The 22577-nt window shown below is 33.5% G+C and overlaps 1 protein-coding gene across 1 annotated transcript in view; it reads left to right on the top strand.

The window, feature by feature from the left end:
- LOC129939311 (neural cell adhesion molecule 1) overlaps nt 1–1681 on the top strand; it is a 296828-nt gene extending 295147 nt beyond the window's left edge. The window contains exon 11 of the mRNA XM_056047286.1: nt 736–1681. Coding sequence (XP_055903261.1) covers nt 736–1475 — 740 coding nt within the window. The 3' untranslated portion in view covers nt 1476–1681. The remainder of the gene's footprint in view (nt 1–735) is intronic.
- Nucleotides 1682–22577: the final 20896 nt, after the last annotated feature.

Below are 22577 nucleotides of genomic sequence, written 5' to 3'. Positions count from 1 at the left end.
AGTGAAACTCTTATAATCCAACATTCAAGGTCATGTGAATTCAAACGGCAAAATATGTCTGCCAAACTTTTCAGACTGACATTGTTCTTATATCATATAAATTAAACTCTTTCACATAAATCGTTTTCAAAAAATCGAACTTATCTTTTAATCTCAAAATTAACCCCACCCTGAATCCTGACAGACAACGCAAACGACAACCCATCCTTTTGGTCCATTTCTTTGTAATGTTATCATAATTGGGTTTATAACCACTCAACCCCTATTTTAACCCAACCATAACCATCCGAAGATGAATCCAACTAGAAGGTAATTTGAGCACAAAAATCAATCTTTTCCCAAAAACTTCCATCATCTGAAACTTCTTTATCTTGAACTCGTATATTATGGTCGGTCGTGTGGCTTGTCGCCACCGCGTCCTTACGTCACGTCAAACTTATGAATTAATTTCGTTTCTCTTCTTGTCCTACTTGGTGTGGTAATGAATGTCATATAATTTTTGCGATACCCCATAATCTTTTACACCCCCACAAGAGTCAAAAAAGAAAAAGCCAATGACTCTTGAATTTATATGAGGGAATCATTTTCATTTTGCGGAAATAACCCGTCCCACATAAACCCATACCCTTATCTCATACCCAACCCATTTATCTTCTTATTTTTAACCAAACATTCTTCTTCGCAAGAATCCAATTTTATTTGAATTGTATGTGTGTTTTCTCTTTGTCTTTGCAGGCGACAATGGCCAACCACCGATTCGCAATCCTCCAGGAGCTTTTCACAATTCTGCAGTATCATTGGGCTTCGGATTCGACTTCGGCTTCGGAGGCGAGCTGAGGCGAATTCGAGAACGATTACGAGGACGAGCAAAAGGACGAGCAAGTCTCATCGTTGAGACTATAATTTACTGGATTAAGAGCAAATCGCCATTGTTCCATTATAATTTACATTTATTGAGGAGCAGCTCATCGACGACATCGGCATCGCCATCGAAGACCAACAGCTGCTGCTGGAGACTGTTGGATTCGGGAATGGGCCTTGGCATGGGTATGGGTATGTCAACCACAACACTCTACGAACAGCCTGATGATTATATACCCTTGCTGCAGTCCCATGAGTTCGACATCGACATCAGGAGTAGAATGACTCACAAAGATTCGGAGGAATCCTTTACAATAAAACAATCCACCGCAGCCAAAAGTCGACTTCGTCGTCGACATCGAGATCGCGATAGGGAGAGACTCGTTGACGACAACGACGATATCCTTGCCACCATCATTGTGTCCCCAATCAGTTGGGGAATTTTCATAATTTTCAGTTTCAATTTAATTAGCATACAACTTTGGCGAAGGATATGCTTGCCAGGGTGTGCCGTGACGATGATGAAAATGGAGGAGACGCAAACGAGGACGTCGAAGCCAACAACAACAAGGACGACGATAATGTCGCCATCACTCAACAGGATAAAAAGATGAAAACAATTACAACTGCGACAGGAGCAGAACCAGCAGCAGGAGTGGGAGTGGGAGCAAAAGCTGGAACGAGAACAGGAGCTCAAGTCAAAGTCAAAGTTGATGTCGAAGGACGAGTGTAAGGACGAAGATGAGGACAAGAACGAGCAGTGCCAGAGGTAAGGTTGTTGTTTTGCTGTATTTATACATAAATGTAGAAGAAAAAAAGGTATGCTTAAGATAAGTCGAGGACGACAACAACGATGAAGGTGAAGGAATATGTTAATCAAATTACCATTTAGGAATCTTTACCATACCTAATATGAAATTATACATATTTAATAATAATAATACACGACTATATATATAAATTTATGTAAACAAAACGTATCTTATTGCAATTCATATCAAAAACTCAGAAACAACAACAAAAAAATGTTTAATTTCAAAAGCTGTTAAGGAAATTTATGATTATGTTGTCTTTAATTTTATTTGTCTTTTATTTGTATTTAGGTGAAGTTTGAATTTTAAATGTAAAAATGAGACAAACAAAAATTAAACGGATTGCAATAATAATAAAAAACAAATGTAAATACAATTTAATTTTATTTTTTATTTAGGGAAAATATACAAAATTCAAAAAGAGGCTTAGAGGTCTTCAAAAAGTCAATGCGAAAAATGTTTGTAAAAAGATTAAATTCACCAAGACTATTTCTGACTTAAATGGAGTTTTCAAACTGAGATAGATTTTTTGTTGAACAACTTTTTAAAAAGAATATTTATTTATGTTAGAAAAAGACTTTGATTTATGGTTTAGTTTATTAAAAAATAACAACAATTGGACTAATATGGAACGAAAATAGAATTAAATGTCAATACAACTTAAATTCACGAACATTCCTAAACAGCTGACGGTTTTTGTTTAAGGCGACTAATTATTTAATCACTTACCATTTCAAAAATCACGACAATTCTGAGAATCAAAATATTCTAATTAGATTCATTTTGGACTGTTAAAGTTCAAAATTCTGAAAACTTAAATTTCATCTAAAAACAAAATATTTTTAAAATCTTGAAAGATGACGAATGAATGAAAAACACTGTTTGAAAATTGATATTTTCTTTATTCTAGTAATTTTATTTTATCAAGTTTTACAAAACGGTCTTTAAGAAAATCGTAGCATTTGAAATATACAGTAAAGTGATGCTAATTGAGTTTTATGAAATGTCATCTTTCAAAATTTGAAAATCCAAAATAAAATTTTGAAAACAAAAACGGACATATTAACCATTTTCTTAAAAATAAGTTTTGCTCTAAAAGAAAGTGTTATGTTTCTCAGAAATTCGGTTTAAATGTTAATATAATTACTTTTATCTCAGGGACTATTGATTATACTGATATTTGAATCAAGTTTTCTAAGTAAGGAAAACTCAATCCTGTAATGACAGTTAAGGATAGAGCGTGGTAATGCATTCCCTCAAAAAGGATTAGGCAAGAAACCCTACTACGATCGAGTGATGTAATTAAGTTAGTTATGGTATTTTCAAAAATCATTAATCATTAGGAGCTCTTCTTTGAATATTGTTAAAGTGGCTTCACTAAGCAAGAGAGAGTATTTTGTATGTCTTGAGTGTATATAGGTTATACAAATTGTTGCCAGATTTGAAAGGGAGAGGAATTACTTGTTTCATTTCGGAAAACAAAAAGATCTTTATATGGTATTGAAAACATCGAGATATTCAGTTTCATTGAAGAACGTGACACTCTTAGCCAATGGCAAAAGGGGTATATCTCATTATGAACTCCACACGGTTTTTATATTCCTAATTGTACTACAATGTCGTGAAATTTTGAATATTTTGTCATTGCAACATCTGAAAAAGAGAGATTGTGTCTGAAAACGAATATGAAATGCTAAAACGACTATCGTCAGCGAAACAATCAATTCGATTAGCAGACCAGAAAATGAGAAAGAGGGTCAGTAGCAAAAACGAGCCCTGGGGTTTCAGACTTTAATTCTTCCAAAACAAATTGTATTGAACGCTTTGAAAGAAAATTCCGATTTAACAAAGAAAAGATTTTTTGATACCGGAATCACTCAATTTTTGAAATTTGCAATTTATCGAATTTCTTTGAAATAAAAAGTGCAATAAATCTAGATTTGTTCAAAACGGTTTGAAGATTTGCTCCACTATTTGGAGAGATTAACTACGAGATCTCTGCTTTACTATTCTTACGAGAGCAGTACTGCGGGCCTCTGATGATATATCTTTAGCTGATAATCAATCAAAGTTTTCATGATCCAATGAACGTTAGTGTTAACGGTTAATTATTTGAGAGAGAAGTCTTTTTTGGAAATTGGATGAAGAAGTCTTGATTTCGAATTTCTCAGAACGAGATGGATAGAAAAAACTTACCCCGTGTTGATTTTGCTAGCGTAAAAGAACAAGGGTTTTTTATATTGAGATTTCTTAGAAATCTCCAAAGAACGAACATTTTTTTTTTAAATTCACAAGCACTCAAGGGGTTTTTATTACCCTTTATATGTTTATATTTGAACACAGTGCGAGCGTTAGGAAAATAGGGAAGGATTTAAAAGGAGATACCGGTGCACATTCCTAGAAGTGCGAGTATTACGGCTGAATTGTTTAAGGGGTGGAATGCAACTGGCTAATTCGACAGAACATTGTTTGTAAAAATATCTTTAAAACAACGAAAGGCATGAAACATTGCGACGACGGTGTTCTAGCGATGTAAATGTTTCGATTATATTTCTGTCGCCTATCATTTTTAAAACCCTTTTTTCAATTCTATCCAAGAGATTTAAATTTGTTTTGGGGGCACCTGCCCAGATATGCGAATTATATTCAAGCTTTGGACAGATAAAAGCTTTGTAGATTATAGCCAGATCAGAAGGGGTGAAACATTTCTTTCATCGTCGGAGAAATCCTAAGCACATGGCAGCATTTTTGGCTATATCGAATATGTGATCGTTCCATAAGAGGTGATCTGTGATAATCATACCGAGTACTGAAAGTTGATTAGTTTCCTGGATGCAAGTGCAGCTCATGGATAGCGGCATCGGAGGTGGGTTACGCTTTAACGACAGGAGACAGCATTGAGTTTTCGAAGCATTAAATTCTACACGGTTTTTGATTCCCTATTGGACAATGCTGTCAAGATCCGAATTTAATGAGTTTATCATACGCTGCCGTTTAAATTCCACATCCGAAGGACAAGGATGTGAATCTAGAATCAGTTTAATGGATTAGAAGTGACAGACAAAAGATCGTTTATGAATATAAGGAAGAGAGTCGGAGACAAAATGGAGCCCTGGGGGACACCAGCATTTATTTTATGAATTTCAGACTTGAAACCATCTAATACAACTTGTATCGAACGGTTAGAAAGGTAATTTCTAATCCAACGAAGAAGAGATTCATCAATACCAAAAGCACCCATTTTCGATAAGAGAGCTTGGTGCCAAACTCTATCAAATGCTTTTGAAATATCAAGTGCAATAATCTGAACAAATGCAGTTTTCCATCCACTCGGGAAGAGACCTGTAGAATAGGACAGATGGAAGAGCTTACGCAGTGGTTTTGCCAGCGTTGAAGAACACCTCTTCAGAACAATAGGGGGAATATTATCCGGGCCAGCGGATTAGTGTATGTCAAGGTCTTTCAGTACTTTTGCGACTGCACTAGTGCGAAAGAAGAGTCATTTACGCTCTCAAGAACAGGAGGAAAATTGTAAATTTTCACAATTTTTCTACGTTTCAAGGTACCTAGAGTCAAAATAAAAGATTTTTAGAAAGATGTCTGTGCATGCGTGTGTACGTACGTTCGCTAGGTTTTTTTCATCGGCCATAGCGTGTTTCGTTTTTTTATCATAGAAGTTTAAAAAAAGGTGAACATTTTGATAAACCCTAAATATCTCATGAACGAAAAACGCTAAAAACATGCATTAAATTTTATATACTAAATTGTAACGTGATTCCAACCAAGTATATTTTTTGAAATAACTCCAATTAACGGTTTTTTTCATCAATAAAAAAAAAACAGAAAAAAAAATTGTCACCTCGAAAGTTTTACGAATAAAAAATGATTTTATCTCCAAAACAATAAAAACCTTAACAAAAAAAATCAATAAAAGTTGGTAAAATTTTATTTCCGATTTAAATAACTTTTCAAACCTTTGAGATATTTGCTTTAAACTACTTTTATGTTTTAAAAACTATTGTTTTCAACATTGTGTTAAATTTTGAGAAAAATCGAAGTGACAGTTTTGTTATAAAAATTGAAAACTTAAAAGAAAATTTAACAAAAGTTGGTTAAAATTGATTTTCGACTTGAATATCTTTTCAAAAATTTGAGATTATGGCTTCCAACTAATTTTCACTTATAAGAAATATTGTTTTAAGCAGTTGGCTTGGTTCTAAGGCATCGAAAGCTAACCTCTTTCTCCTTGATAACGTCTCAAATTGAATCATGACTTAGCTTAGGGTTTTATAGTTTTAACTCGAAAATAATGTTCATCACCATATGAATCAAACAAGCTACCTTTCTGCACTGAAAGCACGGTGACCAGTTTAAGATCCTAAACAATTTTTTGAGAGCGTTCCAGTTGGTTTTCTCGTAATTTCCGCTGTTTAATTGGAAACTTTTTCTCTAAAAAGATAAATTAGCAGATCTGACACCTTGGACCGATATTCTTATAGATACGTTAATGCACTGATTGAGTATATTTATGGGGGTTTGAGTTGCAACACAAGTGAAATGCATTTTTTTTTCGGCCATTAAAATCCTATATCCGTGTAGGCTTGCAACAAGCACATTCTATAGATGAAGTCAGGCAGAACATCAAATTTTAGAGAATCCAAAACTTTGTCCAGATTTTTGGGCTTCAATAAATTCAACAATATCATTTATTATCAGGAACGAACTTTAAGCGAATTAAGGTAGAAGGTTTAAATTTAATAAAAAGTTGTTATTTACACAACCTTTAAATATGATTTATATGGGAGAGTAAATACGGGTTATGAGGGCACCACTTCTTTCCTTTATTAGCCTACAAATATTGTTAGAAGTTGAAAAAAAAATTTACTGACTCAATTTACACTTATCTTAAATCGAAATAAAAAATTAAGTAAATAGTTTTGAAGTACCTCACCTTTTCCAAAAACTTGTATTGGCTTGTATAAAGATGACATTATTTTTCTGAAACCGAATACATCTTCCAACTGGATTCAAAGCTTTGGTTATCTCACTGAAAAAAAATGGAAGACAAAAGTGAAAATATTAACAATAGAAAAAAAACTTGAAAATTCTAAATTTTGTAGTGGTTGAAAAATATTTCAGGCTCAGAATTAAAACGGTTCTAGTTTACATGAATAAATCGAAAGCTCAAGTTCCGTAAGATTTGATCTTGGAACTGACATGATACAAGTGTTTTCATAAAAGTCATAATTCACGTTGATGTTTTTTTTTTTAAATTAAATACAAATGTACTTTATTTGATTTTTGTATCACATTTTGAAATTAGTAAAAAATAAAACAAAACAAATAAACATATCTTTATTACAATATCGAATTTATTTATTTTAAATAAAATGCTCAGAAAATTCTGTTTCCCATCAAAATAAAAAAAAAAACAATAAATTTGGCAACACATCAAAATCTTTTAAGAATTATATAAGAAAAATATTGTAATATAAATAAAAAATATTAACAAAAATATTATTTAAAAGTTAATAATATTCATATAAGACAAAATTATGTATGTACATACTCCATTAACAAACAAAAAAAAAAACAAAACAAAATGTATTTAGAATTACAAACTATTCTATTTATAAATTATTTGTTATTATTTAATAGAAAACTAGCATATCCTGTAAATAAAATCCAATCACTATAATATTTGATATAAATTGTAATTAAATTAAAGTTTAACAAAAAACTAAATAAAATAAAAATATGTCTATAAGAAAAAGGGCCAACATGGACGCTTAATTGTATTTTATTCAAATTAAAATTAAATTAAATATAAAACTATTTAAGTATTAAAACTATAAACAAAAAATATATATAAAATAAATTAAATAAAAGAAAAGAAAAACAAAAACAATTATTATAATTATTGTTTTTCAAATGCTTAGAACCAAACAAAAAATAAAATATAAAATATTATTGCATAAAACTAATTTTAAAATACCAACACAAAATAAAAACAACAGATCATATATCAAATTATATAATTATATTGTTAAAATCGTATGTATTTTAAAATAATAAAAACTAAAATAAAAAGATAAAGCAAAACAAACAATAGAAAACTGACTTCAAAAAACTTACCATCATAATAAATAAATTAATATATTTATTATGAGTATAATATAAAAAAACCATAAATAATGTAAAATAGTAAAATAAAACAAAAAAAAAGACAAAACCTTAAGTTCAACAATTACAACAAACAAAAATAATAATAATTATATACTATACAGACAAACCTGTTTATCTTACCACAAAAAAAAAAAAAATAAAACAAAAAATTAACTTTGCGCAAAAAAATACAATATTAAATAAAAAAAAGTTTATTTATGTTTATATAAGAGTTATTATTACTATTTAAACCAAAATTGTCAAAAAAGAACAAAAATAAAATATTTGATAAGCGAAAATAAAATGTTTGTCAAGTTAAAAAAAAGGAAGAAAAAGTCATTTAGTCATAAAATGAACGCTGTGCAAAAAATACAAAATAAAATAAAAATTTATCGAAAAAATGTGTGTTTCTTTTTTTTCCACATGAGTAAAAGGGTAAGATATATTTTTTACTGACGTCTATTCTGTGTAAGGAGTGGTTAAATTTTAAGGTTTAACTTGAATGTATACCACACCTAATTCTCAAATTTTTTTCTGCATTTCATTTGACATTTCTCAACTTCAGGCTAACTCAATTTGAACCATGGAAAGATAGACAATCAAGCAATGCACTAAAGTTATTCAGACTTATGAAAAAAGGCTTCGAAATCAAAATGCATCTCATGCACTTCGTGAAATGTGCGTAAAATTAGAAAAAGCAGGTCTGCTGGAGGTGTGAAAACGCCAATGTATGCTCGTAAGGCCCGTATGTACTGCTATTTACGATAATGCCTTCCACCTCAACCCGTTGTCGTGCCCGACAATTGCACCTCTCACGCTCGTCGTTGATACAAGCTTACAAGGTGCAATCGACTCAAGAACTAAAGCCTCTTGATCATTTCAAGAGTTGCTGTCGTCAATTGTTGCAATAAATGGCAACAGTGGATTTTGTTTTAAAGTCCCATAGGAAGTTATTGCAATGGGTCCGATTTGTCAAATTGAAAATTTTGACATTTCTAGACGTTTCAAGGTCCCTAGACGCGAAATAAAAGATTTTTAGAAAGATGTCTGTGCGTGCGTGTGTACGTACGCACTTCCGTACGTTCGCTTCGTTTTTTTCGTTGTCCATAGCTCAAGAACCAGAAGAGATATCGACCATCAAATAAATTTTGTTTTACAGGTAATAAGGGAGAAAGACGCAGAAAGGGCTCTTAAGAAAATTGCGTGGGTGTTTTTTTTACCATAGCAGTTTAAAAAAATTTAAGACAAATCAAAGCTACACTTTTATTAAAAGAAAATAAAAATCTAAAAAAAAAATTTTTAAATTATAAAAGTTGGTAAATATAGATTTTCGATTCAAATATCTTTTCAAAACTTTGAGATATTGACTTAAAACCAATCCATCAGTCCGTTTTTTCATACAAAAATAAAATTTACAGTAAATAGTACTTACGCAATTTTTTTAAAAATTGATGTTCGGTTCTTGAAACAATAATTTAACTGAACAGAGAGTACATCCAGAAATGGAAAACTCTCAAAAAGTCTTTATAGACAAAGGCGGCAAGCGGCGAAAATCTTAAAGGCCTCTTGTGCATTATAGCGTCGAATGGGCTAAAAGCATACTTGCTACAACAAGGTCCAATAAGGACTCTACGTCCAAAAGAGAAATGTTTCTTGAGGAGGCCTCAACGACACCAAAACGGCCTCGGGAGCACCCCTCTCAATCCCATCAGGAAAAAAATACAGTTTCAGTGACGTCGCGAAGGGCAAAGTCGTGGTTGCGGTCATTGACAGGAGCGATGATGATAGCACAAAATCGGCTGATCGTTGGCAGTTGGTCAAGGTTAAGCTCTCGGGTGGCTTTTTGAGCATTTTGAGGGATCTTTCATAAGCGATGGGGGTTGGGATAAGGGCCATGTCAAACTCATGGTTTATGGCAACCAGAGGTCTTGTGACCTATTCAAGCTCGAGTTTGACCAGGTGCGAAGCTCGAGGTTATCGCTATGGAATACATTCCTAGCAAACCTAGAGCCAGCATTTGGATACCAATCAAACCTGTTGGTATCGAGGACATTCTCGAGATGATCAGAGTTTGTAACCCGTCCCTTTCGACGCATAATTGGAAGAAAGCCAAGCTTAAAGAATAATAAAGAATCCTTTGCTCCTCTAGCCCTAAACGAGGGCTCCATAAACCATGGCTTCGAATTCATTAAAATTTGAATATATAAAAAAATAAGGTTAACGCGGAAAACGGGAATCCAAAACAACCGAAGGTGAACTTCTGAGCGAGGACGAACTCTTCGGTTCATCCTCAGACTCAGAGGATCAGAACAAAACCGTGATGGAGTTTGATCTGCCTAATTGTAGTCAAAATGCTGCAATTAGTACAGATTAATCTCCAACACTCCATAAAGGCCTCGGCCTCACTTCATCTGGCAAAAAACGGAGAAGACATTGTCCAAGAGCCATGGGTTGTGGAATCCGTTGTTCGAGGACTCAGGACTCCTGGGTACTACACACTGTGTGTGACGGATAAATGTGAACCTAGATCTTGCATACTAGTGAAACGTAGCATTAATGCATAGCATTTTTACTCCATCATTTCAGTGACAAAGATACCACCATAGCTAGGCTGGAAACAACCAAAGAAAGTTTCAGGCTAGTGTCGGCGTATCTTGACCATGACCGTTTAAAACGTTCAAGGTGCTTGCTCTTTCTAAGCAGAGCGCATATAAGCTCCATAATAGGTGTCATAACCGGACAATATCTAATAGGAAAGCACGCCACGAAACTAGGCTATTGACAAATGACCAAGGAAGAGAATGAAACGGTTCTTCATCTTCCCTGCACAATGCACATGCCCCGCTCTGGCTCGAAAACGCAAGAATTACCTAGGAGAATTCTTCTTTAACGATTTAAACGATCTAAATCATATCGGTATAGTCAGCCTCTCACGTTTCGTAAGGCACTCAAGCTGGTTCCATTAAGCTTATGAGGAAGACTCAAGATTCATGTGATATCACAAATGGCCATTAAACTGGACCAAGTGTGTCCATTTCCATCTTGGACAACCACTATAACCTAATCCTAACCTAATTCAACTGACAACTTTTTTAACCCAACACGAAAACCTTCAAACTTTTAAGCAAGAGAAATAGACAGACGGGATGAAAGGTTATCAGTGTGGGTCGCACCCCAGCCTCTTTTTTTTATAAAATGCGCACACTCAAGGGGATATTACAACTATTAGTATGTAAAGACACAGTGTGAGCACAAGGAAAGGGAGAGAGGGGATCAAAGGAGGTGTAGGTGCACATTGAATTTGAATTCTCGAATATTGCAATGGCTTGTTTAAATGTCTTATTCAAAGATAGGCACAGCAATGGAAAGGAAATAATTCCTAGATCAAAATCCTGATATTTCAGCCTTTAGGTGGTCTAGATCGAGAAATAATGGAGTTCACAAATTGGCCTCTATGTGCCGACTTCTGAATCTCTAGGACGCGCTTTAAGTGACATATTCGCATTTTAAGTTTGAACATGAATTTTTGCCCATAACTTGTGGTAAAATTATAAAAGATACCACTAATGGAAAGGGATTGAATCCTAGATCACAATCACAATTTTAGCCCTCTAGGTGGTCTAGATCAAGAGCCGACTTCTGAATCTCTAGGACGCGCTTTAAGTGACATATTCGCATTTTAAGTTTGAACATGAATTTTTGCCCATAACTTGTGGTAAAATTATAAAAGATACCACTAATGGAAAGGGATTGAATCCTAGATCACAATCACAATTTTAGCCCTCTAGGTGGTCTAGATCAAGAATAACTAACTTTGGTCGTGGCAGCGGAGGAGAACTTTTTGGATACCGAAAAGATATAACTTTTAGAGAGCGAATGATTTCTATGTTCTGGAAGTTCACATTTACAATAACAGATTGTACTCGTTCATAATTCCAATCTATTTAAATTGCTCCATTGGGAAGTTGACTATAACAAATTATGTGATACATCGACACAAATAATTTAATGCTCGTAGGAGATTTTAACGCTAGAATCGGTTTTTCTCAAAATAACTTCTTCAGTGAAAACTTTCCACAAAAGGATCAAAAATATTGAAACTTGCAGATGTTTATGATTGTCATGTTTTGAATGGTAGCTGCGCAGGAGATCCCGAGGGAGAATATAAATTCATAAGAGGTACTGTAAGCTCCGTCATTGACTATTGCATTGTCACTGGCAACTGGGGTAACATTATTAGCAACTACACAGCTGAGACAATCTCAGATCACATGCCTCTTGAAATGACTTTTTCTTTGTAGGAGTTAGATAGCACCTAAAATAAGAAACACCTGAAACTTATTCCTAAACTAACCTGGAAAGATACAAATAAGATAGATTACCAAATTAACTTGGGAATAGAACTCCAAAAACTTGCATATTCTGGTATGTCTCTTACAGAAGTTATTAATACAGCTTACCCAGAAAACAGACCACTTAGAAAGCAACCAATTTGCAAACAAAAATGGTTTGATATTGAGTGTTCAAAAGCTAGAGATCCATCATTTAAGTTCTTAAATCTTCTAAGTTCTTAACTCTTTAAAAAAAATTATATACTGAAGCGAACAAAAATTTTAAACGAATAAGCAAGCAGTTTTTGATCAATCGAATTGGGAAATTATCAATAATACTCATTGTTCCGCTTAGTTCTGGAAAGCTGTTAAGCTTGTAAATGGAAGCACAAATCTCATTGCCGCAGGATTGCAAGCACCAAACCTAAAACACCATTTTAGAAGACTCCTGAAGATCACAACGAGTGTACCTCCGATGCAATACACCGAACCAATTATTTGAACGAGTTTTCAGATCCTTTTTTTTCAATTCCAGAAGTGAAAAAAATAATAATGAACACAAAAGACAACAAGGCCCCTGGAGATCGTATACCAACTGAGTACTACAAGCATGCCAGAAACGAGTTCATAATCTTCATAACAAATAAGTTCAATTAAATCTTCGAAAGTTGTTTATTTCCCGAAGCTTTTAAAAATCAATCTCTAATACATAAAAAAAGCACTTTTGAAGATCCGTCAAACTATAGAGCAATCTCATTTATTAATACCTGCGCTAAATTGTTTGCGGGACTTATACACTCCAGGCTTTTTCAATGGGTAGAAAATAGCAATATTTTATCAGAATTTCAGCCCCGGCTTCAGGAAAAAATACTCAACCATCAACTAAATATTTGCCCTTATAAACATTGCCGATTATTTCAAAAAAAGGGAAGAAATTATATGCTTTCTTTGTCGACTTCTGAGAAGCTTTTGACTCAATTGACAGTAATGCGCTTTTTTATAAGCTAAGTGTGATAGGCGCATCAAGCAAAATTATTTCAGTTTTGAAAGCTTTGTACGAAAGCAACGTAGCATACGTTTGGGACCGCCGATAAAAGTAAATTTATCCAGCACAGTGCAAAACAAAAGCTATTCCGCTACTGCAATGTCAACTTTGCTGTATGTAAAATTTCTTCGATTTTTCATTAAAACAATTTTCAGATTGCCACGAATCTCTCCGAACTATAGGCTGTATCTAGAAACAGGAACTCCTCCTTTGATAATGGATACACTACAGATGAATTTTAACTACGTTGTCAAAATAATGAATATAGCAGACAACAGAATTCTAAAAATCATTCTTAAAACAGTTATCAAAGCAAAAGGATCTATGGTAGAAGAGTGGGAGAGCCTTGCTTCAATATGCGGTATTGATTTCGATATAGCAATAAATGTACAACCCACCCAATTGGAGTCAAAACTCAACATGATTTGGGAAAATTTAAAAGAGTACTGTATGGAAGATATGAGTCTGAAGCTAGATCATCGATATTCAGGAACTACTACAGTCGTTTAAATTTTAATTTGCTGAATAGATCGTATGTGATAAATAACAACACAATCGATAAATTAGCATTATTCTTAAAGCAAGGGGAGAATTACTTAAGCTTAATTATATGCCTCATCGACCCGATTTTGAGTAGTATTGTTTGTATGTTTTATTTTCTTATACAAAACAACTATAACGGCTGCATTTTCCTAAAAAGTTAAAAACAAAATAAAACAGTCGTTGCAAAAATAGTCGAGTCAATTTTTACCAAACTTCTAGTATGATTTATTTGATGGTGTTTATTTTTTGTAAAAAAAACTGTTGCTTCGATATTTCTAGCGTTATTGGTTTGAGAGATTTTAAGATTTAAAAAAATGTTCACTTTTTTAAAAATTGCTAGAGTAAAAGAACAACTCAGTCAATTTTGTTAATATCCTTTTCTGCATTTTATTTGAAAAAGTACATGATGATAAGTACATAATCAGTGCATTGACTCCTCTCATCTGCTAATTGTTTGTCTCAAACAAAACCAGCCAAAGAAATAGTTCCAAAGAAAACCGTTTGGCAGTACGAGAAAGCCAAGTGGGACGGTTTAAATACTTTCTTCAGGGTCTTTAATTGGTCATTATGCTTCCTCGGTAGTGACATAGACTCCAGTGCAGATATGATAACTAGTATGATTCATCTGTGAAAGGAAACTTTTATCCCGGTGTTTAAAACCAACATAAATGAGGAAAACCGGAAAAGGTTTAAAAAGCCAGGAAGGCCTGCTCCGCCAATATTCGAAGGACCAAATTCTTGCATGACCAATAATGCAATGTCCCAAAGGCAGTAAGAATTTTAGGTCATTTATAAAAAACATGAGGAATTCCTCATCTTCCTCGGTTCCTACGTTTGTTGTCAATGACACTCCTTTAGTTAGCTCTATTGATAAAGTTAACTTGTTAACAAAGCAGTACGCCAAAAATTAAACCTTACCAGATGTCATGGCTCCCTCAGTGCTTGAACGCGTAAATGGTTCTATGGGACAAATCTATTTTCGTACTCACACTATGGCGAGAGTTCTTAAAGATCTCAACATTCATAATTCCGCTGGTCCGGATGGTACCCCCGCTATTATTTTGAAGAGGTGTTCTTCCACAATAGCAAAACCACTGCCTAACCTTTTCCATCTATCCTATTCTTCTGGGCTCGTTCCGAGTTGTTGGAAAACTGCATTTGTTCAGCTAATCCCAAAAAGAGGCGAATCTTCTTCTCCCACAAATTATCGCCTAATAGCACTAACGACTCTTCATTTCAAGGTCATGGAAACGCTGATTAATTATCAGCTCAAAAATATCTTAAGGAATGGATGCTTCTTAATGACCGCCAATACGGCTTTCCTAGCATAGGTTCACTGGTGATCTCATGGTTCATCTCACCGAACAGTGAAACAAATCTTTACATCGTTTTGGAGAATGGAAGATTATTGCACTTGATCTTTCAAAGGCATTTAATAAAGTCTGGCTTCTTGCTCTTTTATCGAAAATGCGTGCTTTTGGTATTGACGAATCTTTTTTTCGTTGGATTAGAAATTTTCTTTCGAACCGTTTAATACAAGTTGTTTTACATGGATTCAAGACTGCAACCTATAATATAAATGCTGGTGTTCCCCGGGGTTCCGTTTTGTCTCCGAACTTCTTCCTCATTTTTATAAATGACCTTATGTCTGCTACTTTTATTCTAATACATTGTTTTGCTGCGCTGACAATAGCACTATCAGCTTTTCATATTCGCTTCCAGACGCACAACCTCACAACCCTCCTCTTCGGATGTGGAACTGCAACGGCAAAATATGATAAGCTCATTAAATTCCGACAGCATTGTACAATGGGGAATAAAAAACCGCAAGGAATTTATTGCTTCGAAAACCCATTGCTATCTTGTATCGTTAAAGCGAGATATACCCTCTTTTCCACTACCCATGAGTGCCACTTGCATCAACGAAACTGAAAGTCTTTACACCCTTTTGTGGAGCGATCGCATACGCGATGTCGCTTAAAATGCGGCAAGACGTGTGATTTTCTGAGAAGTTGCAAGAAATGTTTCTTCCCGTCTGATCTGGCTAAAATCTACAAAAACGATATACATACGTCCGACACTCGAATATAACTCTCGTCTCTGGGCTGGTGCTCCAGTAACTTATATAAGCCTCTTGGACAGTATTCAAAGCAGAGCTTTTAAAATTATTGGTAAATTTAACATCTTCAACTCGTTTACGTCACTTGTCCCACTCTTTTTTAGCGTTATTTTAATGGACTATGTTCTAGTGAAATATCGAGTTACATTCCTCCCCTCAAACAATTTAACCGTAATACCCGCTTCTTCTAGGACTGCCCATCAGTTCACCCTTGAGCCCAACTTCGGCCGTACTATGAAGTACAGAGATTCATTTTTTAGCCGTACTACGAGAATGTGGAATGCCTTGCCACGCTCTATCTTTCCCTGTCATTGCAATGTTCAGGAATTCAAAATCAATGTATACCGAAAAAAAATAAAACAGATATAATAAAATAAACAATAGAAAACTGACATAAATAAAGTGTTTGTCAAGTTAAAAAATAAATAGAAAAATTAAGAAAAGATCATTTAGTCATAAAATGAACGCTTAGAAATTTATCGAAAAAAAACTTTACAAAGTCATATGCCTTTAGTTGCAGAATTCATTGCCCCTTAACTGTCACTCTTATTTAAGTCGAAGTTCTCATTATAATAGTTCATGTTCTGCTCATGTACAAATTGCTAAACTCTGACCTCTGACAAAATATTCCAGAGTCATTGAAAAAAAATATACCCTTCCAATTTGCAATACCCCATCATTATTCTTCAACCAACTTAAACCACCCGTTCACTCAAACTATGCACCCATCCACCCACTCACTCAACCAAAAGGACATGTTCATTAAAGTCCTGCATAGTTATCGCGATGCAATTCCATGTTCATAAGGAGAATACTGGACTTCATGTTCATTTTCATTTCTAGTAATCATCATCAAGTTCTGTCCATTCTCGAAGAGCATCATCGTTTAAATTCATTCAACAATGACCCATATTCTAGAATGGGCTCAAAAAATACCAAGCTCGTTAAATATGTATGAATGTGCAAAAACAACAACAACAACAACAACTGCGAATTGCCGATGGTTTTCCATTGGTTTTGTCCTTTTTTTTAAATTCTTTTTCCAAATGCCAAACCGTGCTTCTCTAACGGAAGTGACCTGAACTTACCCTTATTTTTCCTCTATAACAACAATGTTAGCAGCGGCGGGCTAACAAACGAACAACATTCTGTCCATTGGTTTGGCATCGGGAGCAAATAATCAAAAAATCGTAAAACAGAATGAGGACAGAATTTAAAGAGTCCTTTGGGAGTTTTTACTTTAACAACTGTAGGATAGGATACAATATACAATACGATATGTTGGAATTTTTTTGTCTCTCTTTTTCTAGTTTTTCTTGCACCCGCATAAATGCAAGAAGGTACAATCAATGTCAAAGCAATGCTTTATGGTGCAGTGTTATCCTGGGAATGCATGCAAGCCTTTTGTCTTGAATTGGCAAATGTGTGTGATGACTTAAATAAGGTAAGGAGACATTAAAGTACCACCTTATATAATTTTTTAAATTTAAACCTGCCATCAGAAAAGAATACTATGGAATTAATTTGAAGAAATTAGGTAAGTACTTTTTGTTTGTGTGCATTCAAAAACACTCTCAAGTCGATTGCAGACTTAACAGACCCAACCAGAGCGTTTGACAAATTAAGTCATGAAATTCTTCTTATTAAATTAAAAAATATTGAACCTAACAATCGTTTTGTTATGTGGATTTCGTCATTTATTAAAGATTGATACATTACCGTCATTTTTAGGAGTAACCCTTCATGTCAGTTTAAAAACAATTCTGGTGTACCTCAAGGGAGTTACCTTGGTCCGTTGCTGTTTATTTTATTTATTAATGATTTTTTCTTCTGTTTTAAATAATTCTAAATGACTAATCTATGCAGATAATGTCAACATTAACTCAATCAAATATTTTGAGGAGCTACAAGAAACTGTAAAACAATTTTGGGAATTGTGCAATAATTATCGTTTAATTTGAAATATTGACAAAATGTTTAACACGCAAAACGTGATTTAATAAATTATGACTATTTGTTGAATTCATCAAGTTTGATTAGAGAATCCAGTTCTTATGAGCTTGTTGCTGTGACTCCTACACTCAAAATTATAATTATAATGCAAGAAAAGTTAACAAAATGCTCTTGTTAACCTCCCATAGGAAGCTATTGTAATCGGTTCGATTTGTCGAATTGAAAATTTAGACATTTTTCGACGTTTCTAGGTCCCTAGAGTCTTAATAAAAAAATTTAAGAGAGATGTCTGTGCGTGCGTTTATGTTCGTCCGTAGGCTCGCGAAGTTTTTTCTTCGGCTGTAGCTCAAGAACCAGTAGAGATATCGAATTCAAATAACTGTTGTTATACAGATAATAATGCAGAAAGGACTTTAAAAATAAAAAAACTAAACTATTTTGAAAAAAAAGACAGCAGACACAAAATAAATAGGCACTAATGAGAAATTGTCTTTTTAAAGAGAACATCACTGGTTAGTATTTTTTTGTATAATTAGAACGCACTCAAAGGATTTAAGATACCTTTAATATGCCGGGCACATATTGTAAGCACTAGAAAAAAAAGGAGGGGTTAGAAAGTAGGTGTTTTGTATATTTTAAGGTTTCGAACATCAATAACAGGGAAAGATAGATAGTTGTAAGCCATCTCCACATTCGCGAAGTACGGCAAAAAAACGAATCTCAAACAAAGATGAGACAAGAAACTTTACGATTCTAGGGAAGCTAAAATTTAACAGGGCTTAAAATATTTTGTCGCTGTAGTTCCACATCCGAAGAAGAGGGATTCATCCAAGCCCAAAGCACGCATTTACAATAAAACGCCCTGATGCTTAATTCTATCAAATGCTTTTGAAATATCAAGCACAATTATCTGATACGCTCCAAAACGATGTAAAGATTTTCTCCAATATTTGGTAATATGAACCATGAGATCAAAAGTGAACCTATTGCTACGAAAGCCGTACTGTCGGTATTCAGAAACCTTCGATCTTCGAGATATTTCTTGAGCTTATTATTAATCAGATCTTCCATGGCCTTGCAAAGAAAGGACGTAAATGCAATCGGTCGATAACTAAAGGGGGAGAAGGATTCCCCATTTTTCGGGTATCGGCTGGACGAATACTGTTTTCCATCCACACGGAACGAGACCTGAAGAGTAGGATAGATGGAAAAGCTTGAGTTGTGGTTCAGCCAGTGTTGAAGAAACACTTTTTCAGAACAATAGGGGGGCTACCATACACGCCAGACGATTTGTTAATGTTGAGATTGAGACCGTCATGGACTCTACCTACAGTACGAGTACGAAAGAAGATTGGTCTCATAAAATCATAAAACTTAATAAAGGCTTCGTGTCATCAAAAATTAATCATTGATCTGGTAAAATATATTGAATAAAAATAGGGCACAGTTTCCTCTCATTTATCAAAAACTTCACTAAAAATTATCAATTCAGTTCTTAACTGTCAAAAATGTTGTTCTTTTTTTCATCTCATCATCAATAATATAAATTTAAACATTAAATTTTCATACAAACTTACCTTAAAAGTTGTTATTTCATGACAAAATAGTGAAGCTCTTACCAAAAAAAAACAAAAGGGTCCAAAAATACAGTCTATTTATAGAATAAGTTTTCCAACATTTTTACAATTGGAAAACCATATATTTTCTTAGAAAAATTAATCTACAAATTATTAAGACTCATAAACAATTATTTAAGGTAATTTTTAACACAATTATTTAATTATTTAAACAATTATTTAACATACGCGAACGCAATCGTAATTCAATCGAAGTAAAAATCAACTGTTTAGTGTTTTCGCGATCACAGTAATTGAATTAATGGCGATAAAGAAAGAGAACAAATAAATTTTATCCATATAGCTAATGTGTATGTGGAGTGTCTTTGACTTTATGTTAATGGCTGCGGTATGTTCTTTTTCTTATCTTCTTAATATCTATCGCTGTTAAGTCAACAAAAACAGAGTGTTCAATTGTCATTAATACAAATTGTTGGCAATTGGAATAATTTAGGTACCATAATTGTTAGAAATTGTTGATCTGTCAAATTAGCAGTGTCATAATTTTAGTAAGCGTTTTTATACTTTTAAATCTCAAAATGAATAACGGAAGAAAAATTATCGTTGGTTTTATCTTGCTTGAAAGACTTAAAAAAAATTGATGGGGTAAATAATTTACTTTGTTAAAAACATAGCTTAAACAATGACATTTCATTTATTTTCAACAATGGTATGAAAAGCTAAACAGAAAAATTATTTATCATTGAATTTGACAGTTCAACATTTTCAACTAATTTTGTTGTTCCAAATCGCAAAAATTTGACACTTTAACAATGGTTGTGTTCAATCTTATTAAACGATTTGGATAGCTTAATTCAGATATCTGGTCGCGCATTTTAATTTATCTGGTATTGAAATATTCATGAAAATATTTACATGTGTTTGTAATAATAGAATTGTATGTGCAACACACTTTTTTGGGAATGTCCTTAGAATTGAAAAGCAAAAGTCAATGGGGAGATGGCAAAATTTTATTTACTATTTTGTTTTCAACATCTTATCAAAAGCATTTTTAAAAATAATAATACTGTGAAATATCAACAAAAAAAGTCTTTGGAAAACCATCATAAAGGGTGGTTAAATTTTAAGAGACGATGTTGAATGAGAACCACGCCTAAACGTTACGTTTTTTTTGCTTTTTATTTGACATTTCTCAATTTCAGACTAACACAATTTGAACCAGTTCTTAAATACGCTTGTGCGTTGCATAGGCACCATATTGATAGAATAGCAAATATTAAATGTACAGATTTTTAAGATTTTGTCTTCGTTTTTTCCTTTGGCCTGATGGACTTTTATTACCTCCATACACTTAAAGGCTTCAATTGATAAATCACCTATAAAACGACATGAACTTCGAATATGTCTGCAAATAGATTTAAGAACAAGTTTTGATCAACTTGGAGGAACTTTCAGTTATTGTAATGAACAACGCCTCGTACAAATTACTTCTGCTAGCAAGAAATCCGCCATGATACAATAGCTAACCGAAAACAATATTCCGCATACCATTCAAAGGTTGACACTTGAACTGTAGTAGGTAATAAAACGACACCAAGCTATACACAAACCAAAGCATAAGATTGACGATATCATTCACGCTATAAGACATGATGTTCTAATTTTACCAATCTCAATCCCATTGAAAATATTTGCGAAACTGTATATAAAAGCCGAATATAAAAGCGACATTAATTCTGAAAACTAAGTATTATATTATATTATTGCATTTATACTTTTTTATTTTATTTTTTATATTTATTTATTTTTTGTTATAAATTCACTGAAATTAATAACTTTTCCTTAAAAATCAAAGAAACAAAGAGTACTGTAGCTACCAGCCAAGTTCCGAGTGGCGAAAATCTCTGTTTACAAGAACAAACTTAACTGATTCAGGTTTTTTTGTATATTTTTTTGGTGTGATTCAAATTAAAAAGAAAAAATATGATGTAAAGATAACGGTACATTTATTAGAAAAATTAAATTTGGCCTCTCGTAAAGAAGTTTGATGACTTTTCATGTGAGCAATTAAGGAAAAGATCATTAGCTCTTCTCTCCTGGGAAGATATGAAATTCCAAGTGTAAGGTTAGAGATTAACAAACTTTATAAAAATACATGTTAAGAAAAAACAAGTATGAAGAAAATTAAGCGGTTTCCTTAAGTCGAAGTAAAGATTCAGCCGAGTTTTGGGCTATAACGATGAAAGCAGTGCCATAGCAGGAGTTAATTTATCTCATCGCTTCACTTTTCAATTTTTCAACACAAATATCTTGGAGTTATGCACGACCATTAACTTGGATTGAGAAACTCTATAAGAGTATAACTGAAAATGAAGTGAGTTGGGTTCTACAAAGTCTTAAAGATGGGAAAGCTGGTGGTTCAAATGGTTTACCAGCTGAGTTCTTTAAAAATAGCACAATTTTGTTTAAGATCAAATTAACAAAAGCGCTTAGCATTATGCTCAAATTTGGAACGTTCCCCGAACACTTCTCTGAACTCTAATAATGGTAATCCACAAGAAGGGTGATGTAGAAGGCTCTACAAATATCGTTTCTGAATGCAGCCTTAAAAATATTCACAATCGTTCTTTACGACAGAACAGTTGGTGCAAGATGAAAACTAGCTTAGTGAATTTCACACTGGTTTTCGTAAAGGATATTCCACAGTGGATAATATCTTTGTAAATCTCTGTACCCCTTTTGTGATTCTATCAACTATTCAACCTAGTAAATGAACTAATTTTGTCAACATTATCGAAAAACTGTACCAACACACTGTAGCATAATGGAAACGAAAAATCAGAGAGGATTGAAGTGAACTAAGGAGTGACACAAGGCTATAATCTAAGCCCCTTGTTATTTGCACTTTTTCTATATTATTTGATTAAGTATCTCAATTTTGGAGTGGAATTTGCTAACAAACAGATCAAAGGGATCATGAATGCCGATGATACTGTCATTCTTGAGGAGTCATCGACTGCTCTAGAGTTAATGATCAACAAACTGAAAGAATATTCTTAAGGAAAATATTCTTCCTGCCGATAAACGCCCCAAATATATGTATTATTTGGTGAAAAAAGAAAGGAATTTGTTAGCTGGGGACGGTGGCTTGACCCTGAATTAGAGTATGAA

The sequence above is a fragment of the Eupeodes corollae genome, chromosome 1, assembly GCF_945859685.1.
Source record: "Eupeodes corollae chromosome 1, idEupCoro1.1, whole genome shotgun sequence".
Taxonomy (NCBI): Eukaryota; Metazoa; Arthropoda; class Insecta; order Diptera; family Syrphidae; genus Eupeodes; species Eupeodes corollae.
Note: the sequence above shows the minus strand (reverse complement) of the source record. Positions and strands in the feature narration are given on the sequence as shown.